General features: G+C 37.7%; 1 protein-coding gene across 1 annotated transcript in view; it reads left to right on the top strand.

Annotated features, from left to right (window-relative positions):
- The first annotated feature begins 10,473 nt into the window (after nt 1–10,473).
- LOC110453996 (polycystin-1-like) overlaps nt 10,474–12,760 on the top strand; it is an 82,392-nt gene continuing 80,105 nt past the window's right edge. The window contains exons 1-2 of the mRNA XM_021503280.1: nt 10,474–10,557; nt 10,763–11,190. Coding sequence (XP_021358955.1) covers nt 10,871–11,190 — 320 coding nt within the window. The 5' untranslated portion in view covers nt 10,474–10,557; nt 10,763–10,870. The remainder of the gene's footprint in view (nt 10,558–10,762; nt 11,191–12,760) is intronic.

The raw sequence follows: 12,760 nt of genomic DNA, 5'->3' as shown, positions 1-12,760 counted from the left end.
CTGTGTTGATAACCTTAAAACGTGTTATGTTATTCTCTACACATGAAGATAGGTCCAAACATACATGGTTTCTAAGGTCCCTGTGCTTTCTGGGTGCTCGGTACCAATGTCTGGTCCTTAAAAGTCACCATGTTTCTGTTCCGGGTCAAAAAGGCAATGAAACAAGCGTTCTGATTGCCAAGTTATCCACGTGCTCACAGTGAGATTTGTTTTTATAACTAACCCTGAAAACATCATCTGATGATTTATTATTCTACTTTTTATCCCATTGGTCGTTTTCCGTCTTTTGCTCCGATGTAATTTCTGTTTGTGTGTGCTATTTTGCCCATTCTTGTGCATCCCAACTGAAAACGTACCATTTGAGTTCGTTTTTATCGCCCCGTTAAGTTGTTCATCATTGTGGCGTATTCTCAACTTCTCGTGACGTATTCCTCAGCTCCATTATCTCCAGGACCATACTTATTCTCGGTGTATAGTCCTTTATCAGGGTATCAGCGTGACAAAGCTTTGACTACCCTAACTATTGTGTGTGGTGTAACGGTCCAGTTTGTAGTATTATCAGAAGAACATCTATCGCGCTTATGTTGAATACGATAATAATATGGCTACAATGTCGTCTGTCCATATGATACTGGAGGAAAAATCGTTATTAAAAATGCTATTTAGCATTACTCTCTGCTGTTAACTGTTGTAGGTTCGCAATTAGCCATGTCTATATAACACAACTTCTGCCTATATTTTGTTTTCATGTTCGAACGAGACTGTGTTAGGGTATAACCACGAGCGCTTGAACTTAACTAGCATACATGTATTTGGCAATAACTAAAACATTTGATATAAAAATACGTTTATCCGGAATTAAAAAACGTTCATCCGATATAAAAACACGTTTATCCGGATTAAAAACATGTTCATCCGGCATCAAAGAACAATGTAAGGGTGGACAGAATTTTATTAATTATCAAACTGCTTACAAACAACAGATAAAAACTAAATCCAAGTGTCTTGTGTAACAACAGCCGGCTGCACGCGAATATTGATAGTTTAACAGAATGAAACCGACTTACGACCTGCAGACAACTGGGTGAGTTTTGGCTGACTGCTGCCGTGTAGGATCCACTTACACGTTTCTCTAATAACCAAGGTAGGTAAAAATTTGAAGTATGACATTTAAATCCAACGTGAGAGGTTTTACACCCTGCTAACGTGTACAGTCCGTAGGCCACTAGTGTGGGGATTATCTCCCGTGATATCACAGCTCAGACTTCGGGACCAGAGTACGGACCATATCCACCCGGGATCTAGCTAGTGCTCGCTCAACCCACCTGGTCTTACCTGTCACAATCAGTGGTAACACCTGACAGTTCGTTTCGTTTTCTGAGGATCTGCTACACTCCCTATCCAGGTAGGTTTTGTAGGTGTTTCAAACATATGTAATTTTTAATTAAAATTCATTAAATCAAATGTGCTTAAACATCGTATTTAACACTTTCGATTATCACGGCGGAATTTTCCTAACCACATACAGTAGGGCTTCTCCGTATGTAGCCGTGGATAGTGATCAAAATTTATTGAAAACTAAATCACTGATTTAATTATTTCTATATAACATTTATCTGTTTCCTTGTTGTACCGATGTACAACTCAAATCGATGTTACGAAAAAGAAACTAATATGAACGTTTGAAGCTATCTTGTTTTATTACAACTGAAGATAAATGGAAATAACAAAAATCAATACTTGAAGATTTAACGAGTACTAAATACATATATAACTTATGTGCAATATTACCTTTGAGAAGTTTCATTAAACCATACAGACAAACATGAAACAGCTTAACAGTAAATACCCGGGGAGCCGTTCCCATTAATTTACGTTTAGCATTCCAATTAACCTAAACATAATGAAAACAAACTGAAAAATACGCAATTTTGTAAATATGTCATTTCATATCAACAAATACAGACATACGTTATAGCTTAACACATGTTCACAAAAGGTCGGCAGCCATTAACATATACACTTGTAGGTACGTAATAGTGAACTGTTTAACAGAGATGGGAAATAATGATACAGACATATATTGATAAAAAATATACACAATAATTATTGGTATATGAAATGAGAGTAGAAAAAACAACATAATATCTGTACATGGACTGAAAAGAATGCGTGAAAATTTCGCTTCCTTTAGTCAGCAGTTTTACATTTTCCTTCCTAGTTAATTAAACGGAAAAAAATATGATGTATGCATTATTTAGCTATGAAAGGTAGATTTTTACTGCTTGATTAGTACATTATCTTGATGCTATTATAAACTTTGGCAATTGTAATAACTTGCTCTCGTCTTTACACGGATAGCCCGGAAAAAATCATTTGACAAGGATATGAAAATTATTTGGATGCTGATGACGTCTCCAAATCGTTTAAATGATAAGCATGGCGAAACAGATGATCTAATTTAGATCGTAAATACAGTAGATACTTTCTATTTTGACATGTTCATTTCTCACAATTTATCAGACATAAATAATCTGACATAAGGAATTCATTCAGAAACAATTATTCACAGTTAGATAAATTCTGACATACCGGATACAATTGACGCAGAAACAGTTAGACTTTGCGTAAATTTAACCAAGGTGTCACGTAATTGCGTTGGGTACAGGGAAAAGGAAGAATATCAAACAAGGATACCCCAGAAAGTACGTACTTTCAATGGATATCCCGAAAGTGTGTAGTTTCTATGGATACCTCTGGAATATGTACTCATCTCAAGGTTACATTGGACATACTTGTTTTTAATGGATACTACGGAAGTCGGGAGTGTGTCTTTTTAATGGATACTACGGGAGTCGGGAGTGTGCCTTTTTCAAGGATACCATGGACATATCACGTGATTTATTATTTGTTCTGATTTTTTAAAACAATTTTTCATTGGGTTTTCAATATTGTTTTAACACAAATGTATTCAATCGAAATATAAAAGTATACCATTGATAAGATATACTGTGTTTCAAGATAAAATAGTTTTAAACTTAATCTCTATATATAATTTTTTTTTAATCCAGAATGTGCTGTATTGGGTGCTGTTCTCAATAATGCATTGAACACCATAATGTAACCTGTACACAATACCATCACGTGTAACAATATGGGGTGGATATTTCAACCGCCTCAGAAATGATGTAAAATGGTTTTATGAGTTGAACCGAAAAGTTAGATGTGAAGTGGCTACATTAACATTGTAAGCAATTATATCTTTGGTTTTTTTTTATTTACCACGAATAAGGTTTAGCATGTTATTCTCTAAAGAAATTCAGATTTTCTATTGGAGATCCTACCTTTAATAAAGTAATAAGCAACTACAGAATCCTTTAAGTAATTACAATTTTTTTAACATTAAGTAAAAAGGATACCATACTCCACGGTATCCATGCGCAAAGTCTGTACTTTCCATGAACGCTATATACTTTACACGAATATCCAGGGAAGTATATACTTTCACTTATTATCCACGGAATTTGCTATTTCCATGAATATCCTCATCAGATTGTAGTTTTCATGAATATCCACTAAAATAGGCAGTTTTGTTGTATGTATGTATAATATTTTGAACATATTTCCCTAATTAGCAATTAAAAATCAATTAAGCACTTACAGAAGCACAATATTATATTCTTGTCATACACATTGGTACTTGTATTTGACAGCCTGTAATGGGATTTAGTTCGAACTCAGTCACACATAAACCGATGTGTAACGGGAGGTCGTAACAAAATCACAATAATCTTTACCTTTTACCACAAGCATTATTGATTATGATAACGTAAAAAATGATGACGTCATGGTGACAATAGAGACATGAATGCGTACTATTGCTCAGAACTGAACAAATATCAATTACCTGTGCATGTAAAAAGTGTCTTTCAAATGAAATTGTAAGGAATATTTTTTCTCTGTTCGTATATAACATGCCCCTGCATGGTAACCGGACGATTAGTAAAAAGAAATTAAAACATGTCAAATAGAAAAACGTAAATCCTTTCCTAAATCCTGTCTTGGCCGGTGGATCTTCAGATTATCTTTTCAACCTGGTATTCATAATACAAAGTTGTGGATTTAAGTACTTTAATGGATAAAAACAAGGGTTTTGGCTCTGTATGCTTACCCTGTATTATTTCGCCATTTAGAATAATCTAAACCTCCTCAACACCAATCATATTTCCAAACTCTAAATAGTGTCCGGTTTTGCTAGCGGTCGTATATTGTCCTCCGTGCTCTCTTGGAACTCTTGTGTTTACCCGAATTGCTGCACGTTAGAAGGAATAACAAGTATCTTTTTAAAGGATTTTCCTATGTCCCGGCACAGGGACAGAGCTGGTTGCCTTCTTTACATGGGCGACACTAAGGCAAAAATGAGGCATTGTCAAACAAGGCGCTCGTAAACAAAAAAGGTTTTTAGTATACCAAATATTGCTATGGGTGCTGCAACTTTTTCTGTAGTCACATTTCTTCTACGCCAAATAGAGGGTAAGTCATCTATTCTGCAGGGCGTTCTCATGTTAGTTTCCTCATACAACAAGCAGCGGATAACAGTAGGTATATTCTGTTCACAATCCCCGACAGGAGCGTGTTAATCATTAAAGTAATGACATATCTACCCGAACTAGTATATCTAGAACATTTGGAACCGTTAGCTTGAGTCAATACAAGTGTGCCTTGTATCTAAAATAAAAATATTCCCTTCATCAAAAATGTATTCTAAAATCGTGTTCAGCACACAAAGGACATGCACCATTAACACACACCAATTATCATAATGTATTGTCTTTGTGGTAGGGAAACATGATATTTTGTTTCCCCGAGATTAACCATCTCCATGATGCCCTCGTGAAACAGGATTAAAATCGTGGAATCAAATAATTACGTTCCATACCACAAGAATAGTAAATATCCTATAGTATCGATAACTTAACATAAAACAGAGACGTTATCTTCCGTCAGAGGGAAATCAGTTTGTAAATCCATTGGCGGGTCTCTAATGAGAGAATATCGAGGAAGTGAGGAAAAAAACGATGTTTTCTTCATTCTCATTCACGGGATAAATATAATCCAATCAGATACGCTGTTATATATATGAGGTATAGGTAGCGTAGATTTCATGGACAGTGAAAAAAAACTGTATTTGAAAATCAGGAGATTTACTTTTGTAATGAGTATAACATGCATTCGAAATGGATTATTTGCATATAGAGAATCTTACATTCGTGTCCATGTCATATTGAATTTATTAAACGAATCGGATGTGGTAAAAACCTGTTCCGGGCTGTGACGTCACACGAGGGAGTATCTACGTCAAACAACACACCGTTATCTGAAACATCTAATCACTTAAGCCATTTGTTTTGAGGTGGGACGTAATCTCAATAACATTGCATTCCGGCATGATTTCTGAAACGTGATTTTTTTTTATTAAGCATTTAAATTTCATAGGATTTCGTTTTACTAAAATAAGAGAACAGGAATGGACATATGTTAAAACTATGTCGCTATGGGAGATGGAGACATCATATACCGTTTTCACTAAGGTTTACAGTGTAATTTCCGTGGCATTCCGAAATGAAATCACAGAAGGAAACACATTGGAGTTGAGTAAATAGGCAAAACGATACATGTGTGTGCTATTGCTTTTCTTACATTCTGAAAAAACACCATTGCTCATCCTACCCTGTAATAAATGTAAAAGTTCTAGAAAACTGACTTAACCGTCAAAACGACGTCGAGGACGAGATAATGACGTCAAGTTCACAGAACGTAACATGCCGCTAAAATGAACTACAAGCAGTGCTCATACAACAACAACTAACAGTGTCCATACGATTATTAAACGTGTCAAAACAAATTAATACAAATCCTGACCGTGTTTGACTAAGTGTCTATACCCGTGTTTACAATGATCGTTAGAGTGACTAATGTTTGATTTCCTGTGTTTATTATATGTAGTTCGCCCCCGAGACACATATATATCACTTATATTGGAGAGATTCTTTGGTCTACAACTGTGCATGCTGAATTATTAACGATCAATGTGCGTGTATCACTCCGATAGATAAAACGAAATTTTGTTAATATTTGATAACTGCAATAAATACTTGATTGTGTCCAATGTTTTTTTTATGTTTTACTACCCATCTATATCATTTATAAAGGTAACTGTACTTATGTCGGCCAAGTAATGTGTATACCACGATCTGCAATAACAAACCAAGTCAACAAGGTTCTGTCACATTTTGACGCTCATGCTGAAACACTGACGCGTGTCCTTCACAGTCACCTACTACACTATTGTGAATCAGACGTCTGCTTTTCTGCTCTTGTTTAACGCGTGGACGTAATAATAATATAACGAATAAGAATCCGTCAAGGTTATGAGGCCCGATAGCGACAGAGGAAAATATGATGATATCGCCATGTGAGAGATGAATCGTGTTCTATTTCTGGTTTACCGGCACGAAAATGTCAGACCCATTTGTTTATATCTGATCTACCGTGAAGCTAATCGGAAGACGTGCCTTATATAATAGTAAACATTAGTTACACCTGAGTGCGTGTATTTCACGTGCGTTGATTTGCTGCATTTCGCTGTCTGCTGAAGAATATCAGTGTACTAGTGACCGAAATTCGCTATTACACTATATTTTTTTTATACAGGCCAAATATGTTAATCAAGTGGACACTAAGTATTAAACCTGTGGAATTTATCGTTTGCTTATATTCATTCACCTATACATGTCATGAAATAAATTCTCAATGACGTCATGAACAACAGCCCAACCCCAAAATGTCAATATGTTGTTTGCCTCAATTTGATCATTACCGACGTTATTAATCCTTAGTATAGTGACGTATATTTATGGTAAAAGAACAAAAAATATTTCTTATCATCGTTTAATTCCGTTTGTTTTAGTCAATACAAATAATAATTGGGGCCATTCTATTTTGATCTGAGATTCGCTTCGAAACTGTCTCAAGAATCGGGTTTNTGTGTTTATTGTGCGGACGTACACCATCACTCCGAGTCTCGAGTCTAACTGTTGTGTTTATTGTGCGGACGTACACCATCACTCCGAGTCTCGAGTCTAACTGTTGTGTTTATTGTGCGGACGTACACCATCACTCCGAGTCTCGAGTCTAACTGTTGTGTTTATTGTGCGGACGTACACCATCACTCCGAGTCTCGAGTCTAACTGTTGTGTTTATTGTGCGGACGTACACCATCACTCCGAGTCTCGAGTCTAACTGTTGTGTTTATTGTGCGGACGTACACCATCACTCCGAGTCTCGAGTCTAACTGTTGTGTTTATTGTGCGGACGTACACCATCACTCCGAGTCTCGAGTCTAACTGTTGTGTTTATTGTGCGGACGTACACCATCACTCCGAGTCTCGAGTCTAACTGTTGTGTTTATTGTGCGGACGTACACCATCACTCCGAGTCTCGAGTCTACCTGTTGTGTTTATTGTGCGGACGTACACCATCACTCCGAGTCTCGATCACGAGTCTAACTGTTGTGTTTATTGTGCGGACGTACACCATCACTCCGAGTCTCGAGTCTAACTGGTGTGTTTATTGTGCGGACGTACACCATCTCTCCGAGTCTCGAGTCTAACTGGTGTGTTTATTGTGCGGACGTACACCATCCCTCCGAGTCTCGAGTCTAACTGGTGTGTTTATTGTGCGGACGCACACCATCACTCCGAGTCTCTATCACGAGTCTAACTGTTGTGTTTATTGGGCGGACGTACACCATCACTCCGTGTCTCGAGTCTAATTGTTGTGTTTATTGTGCGGACGTACACCATCACTCCGAGTCTCGAGTCTAACTGATGTGTTTCGATCAACGGTTGTTCTTATCAACATCCGCTAAACTTCCGGTCAATCATTATAAGTATCCCGCCAACTATTAATAATTTTCTGATCAACCATCAATGTTGTCATTATTGTTTGTGTTCAGCTACTCTACTTCAGTTACTGTTAGTGTTCCGATAACCGTTGTTGTTGTTTTTGTTATCTTAATTAATCCTAATGTTCCGACCAACATTGTTAGTGTTCGGATCAACAGTTTTAGTGTTCCGAACAACATTTTTAGTGTTCCGAACAACATTGTTAGTGTTCGCATCAACATTGTTAGTGTTCACATCAACATTGTTAGTGTTCCGAACAACATTGTACGTGTTCCGAACAACATTGATAGTGTTCTGATCAACATTGATAGTGTTCTGATTAGCATAGTTAGTGTTCTGGTCAACATTGATAGTGTTCTGATCAGCATAGTTAGTGTTCTGGTCATCATTGTTAGTGTTCTGTTCTGCATAGTTAGTGTTCTGGTCATCATTGTTAGTGTTCTGATCAGCATAGTTAGTGTTCTGGTCATCATTGTTTGTGTTCTGATCAGCATAGTTAGTGTTCTGATCAGCATAGTTAGTGTTCTGGTCATCGTTGTTAGTGTTCGGATCAGCATAGTTAGTGTTCCGGTCAACATTGTTAGTGTTCTGATCAGCATAGTTAGTGTTCCGGTCAACATTGTAAGTGTTCCGAACAACATTGATAGTGTTCTGATCAACATTTTTTGTGTTCCGAGCAACCTTTTTAGTGTTCCCATCAAAATTCGTATTCAGTAACATTGTTAGTGTTCCTATCAACATTGTTCGTGTTCTGATCAACATTGCTTGTGATCGAATCAACATTGTTAGTGTTCCCATCAACATTGTTCGTATTCAGAAACATTGTTAGTGTTCCGATCAACATTGTTCGTGTTCTGATCAACATTGCTTGTGATCGAATCAACATTGTTAGTGTTCTGATCAACATTGATAGTGTTCTGATCAGCATAGTTAGTGTTCTGATCAGCATAGTTAGTGTTCTGATCAACATTGTTAGTGCTCTGATCAACATTGTTAGTGCTCTGATCAACATTGTTAGTGCTCTGATCAACATTGTTAGTGCTCTGATCAACATTTTTGACGTTAAGAATAATCATAGATCCCGTTAGGTTTTTTCCTGTTATAATGAACATTATTTTAATTTCGATCGATCATGGTTAATGTCCCGACCTTTTTTATTATTGTTTTGGTCAAGATTGTTCTTATTTACTGTTGGTCTGATTGATATTTTCAGTGATCCGAGCATTGTCAGTTTTGCGGTCTCCATCAACAACATTATAGTATCAATCGACATTGCCGTACATTGCAGTTCCGACCAACTTTGTTAATATTCTGATCAACATGGTTAGTTGTTCGATCAATATTTCAAACTTTCCGAGCAACCATTGCTAACATCAGTGTTATTTCGATGATCTGCAAATGACAGTCCAATCTGTCTGTCTGTGTGTATACACGGTGAACTTCGGGCACTCCAGTGACATGCTATACGGTATTGAAAGACATTGTTTTTTTTTATGGACGAAACCGGAAAACAATGTGTAATTTTAGGCCCCGTTGTTACCATTGTGAACAACGAATGCATCAGTCTGTTATTATATACATGCAGCAGCGCTGGGCCGTGGCGGCCGATGGAGCGGCTGATAAGATGGGTTACTGCAGTGAGCTCCGTATTGTTTCAGATATCGGGACACGACTGAAATTGTAGGCCTCAGTACTAGTCACGGAAGAGGACTCGTAGTGGATGACCTACAGAGTCTGAGGAGTTCATTGAATTTCCATTCAAAATATTTAAAGGGACCTATCGATATCCAAACACCATATTCACATTTTGTAACATGTTTTTTGTCTCTATTTTACATTTACTGGGGAAAAAAACTAACTGGTCTGGGTCATTCCCGTTACAAACTGATTTACACTAGATTTGTAACTGGAGCAGAAAAATCGTCACATAGCATTATTTTTTTAATGTAGAGAAAATATCACATGTGAAGGAGTGGCGTTCCTATTAGTTTGGTCCTCGTTTAGATATATGTATATATTCTTGATTTTATGACAGATTATGTAATTAAAGCTCTCGGGTCGTATTTAAGCGATAAGCATGCGTCCATTGTCTAACCAAGGTAGTCCCCTACAGTAGGACAAATAATGTAGTTACATAATGAAAAAAAAACACGTACTTGGCACATATAAACTGGGCTAAATCCTGATCAAAACGGGTATTACCACAAACAATTTTAATATGGAATTTAATTTGTTTTATTTAAAATTAAATCTTCGGCTATCGAGATTTAATACCAGTCGTAGCATGAGAGATCAGCCAGGCGAGGTCGGGTTCGGTCAATTACTGCCCAGGTACGTTACTCTGACCAAGGGAAAGCGAAACCTACCTGAAAGCCCTAACCGCCTAATAGCGTCATAGGTTGCCATGCTACAACTAGGGGACAAGGTCGTAATGTACACGATTGAACAGCAACAAAGACATGTACCTGGTCACGTGACGACACAGTCGATTGACAATCTAGCATTACAGTAATGGTGGTCACAGTATGTACATGACGAACGCGACACACTATATGAATGGCAGGCCTGCTAAACCCCGGAATGGAGAAAGGTGGGTTCATGTGAGAGTAATGGACACATAAGTCCTAATGAGTGTTACCTAACCTCGTTACCTGTCCGATACGGGTACCTATACATATACAGGTAGGGTACATACCTGACTAAGTACACACCCGTGATCTAGTTGACAGCTATTACCGTTATATATATACAGTGTATATGATCGATTTCTATTATTTACCGTATATATTTTACAGGTTGAACTAATACCGGATCCTGCTACCTTGGGGCGAGCCCTGTACCGAAAATCTTTCGGGTGTGGGGATATAACGCTATGCGGATTGTGGGGCACTGCCTGGGCCTTAATGGCATTACACCAACGCCTGCCCGGTCGCCGTAGTATGCTGAAAGTTGACAAGTCAAAAACTAAAAGCCATCATGGTTTCCCCAGAGCTTTACGCCAGCCGCGGATGTGTTGTCTGTCGTTTGGATTACTGCTGTTGCTGTGCTGGGGACAGGGGGTGGTGGGGGCATCCCCGTCCCCCTGTCCGTCCATGTGTAAATGTTACAGTGTGGACTCGTCCCCCACAAACTGTGTGGTGGACTGCAGCAATGCAAATATTAGTTCATTAACCGAAATTCCATCCTCGGATTTGCCATCATCGAGTTGGAGAGTTATCCATTTGTAAGTACTCAAGCAACACCCATTTAGTTACACCCATAATGTCATCAAATCGAATAAACCTGTCACACCCATATAATAACACCCATAGACACACTCATCGTCATCAAAACGGAGAGTTGTAAAATGGTGAACTTGTCATACCTATAGAGTCAAAACCATAGACACCTTATCCTTCACTGCAATACACACAAGCCGTCATCAAATTGGAGGGGTGTAAAATTAAGAAATAGTCATATCCATAGAATCAAAACTACAGACACATGCACCATTTTCAAGATAGATATTTGTCAATTTTAAGCATCGTTAGACATCTTAAAATAATCAGTAACCCCATAGACAATACACAGAGAGACACTCATCGTCATCAAAACGGAGAGTTGTAAAATTGTCATACCCCTAGACTCAAAACCATAGACAGGCACACACCGTTTTCAAGACTAAGTTGTCAAACTGTTAGAACACTTGTCATGTTTTTATAGTCAAAACCACAGACACACTTCAATTTCATCAGTCAAAACCACAGACACACTTCAATATCATCAGGCAAACCCATATGAACACACAGTCATCAAGACGTAGAAATTGTGAACAGGCATACCCATAGACACTCCAAAAACATCCTAGAGAGAATCGTCATATAAAGATTCCTACGAGACAAGAAGGCGATGATTTCCATGTGATCAGTCTGCAGTAGCTAAAGCTTTTAAAACTTTTTGGATAATATACATGTTCTTAATTAAACACTATTAATCCACAAGGACTTGAAATAATGTGTGAAAAAATGAATCTTCACATTTGATACCTTAAGAAGTATTTAATTCGTCATGTGTGTAGCTAACACTATGGTCAGTATTGTGATATACACACATATAGCTGACGTTTATGAAATACAGGATAATTTGGTATCTGGATGAATAAAAGTTTATATTTCACGAGTAGGATGATTATTTTCACATTCTGGTAGAGAAAGATTAAGCCCATTAGTGAAACATATCTGTTATTGAAAAAAATACAATAAAGATAAAAAAAATACATATAAAAGGGGGTGGGGGTGGGGTGTTGAAACAAGGAATGCTGGTGTGTGTGAGACCTAACAATAAGCAAATCACAAGTGACAGTGTAAGGTCGCCTCTTAAAACAGGCACAGAATCCCCGACACTGCAATTGTGCCCACATATATAGGTCGCCTCACAAAACAGCCACAGAATTCCGCTGCAAGGATATCAACATAGGTCGCCTCCTAAAACAGACACATAATTTCCAACACTGCAGGGATGCCCCGACATAAGTCGTCAATTAAATAGTCGCACATAATCCCATACACTGCAGGGATGTCTACATATGTTGCCTCATAAAATAGACCCACATAATTTATCTCATAAAACAGACACGGGAATCCCAACACTGCAGGAATGTCAACATAAGTTACCTTATAAAGCAGTCGCACAGAATCCCTGACACTGCAGGAATGCTAATTAGTAAACAGAAGTAAACTCATAAAGCAGACACAGAATTTCCGAACACGTCTCCTAATAAAACACAGAATTCCTGATATTGCAGGGATGTCCAC

The sequence above is a fragment of the Mizuhopecten yessoensis genome, unplaced genomic scaffold, assembly GCF_002113885.1.
Source record: "Mizuhopecten yessoensis strain PY_sf001 unplaced genomic scaffold, ASM211388v2 scaffold897, whole genome shotgun sequence".
NCBI lineage: Eukaryota > Metazoa > Mollusca > Bivalvia > Pectinida > Pectinidae > Mizuhopecten > Mizuhopecten yessoensis.
This window is presented reverse-complemented; position numbering and strand designations above follow the sequence as displayed.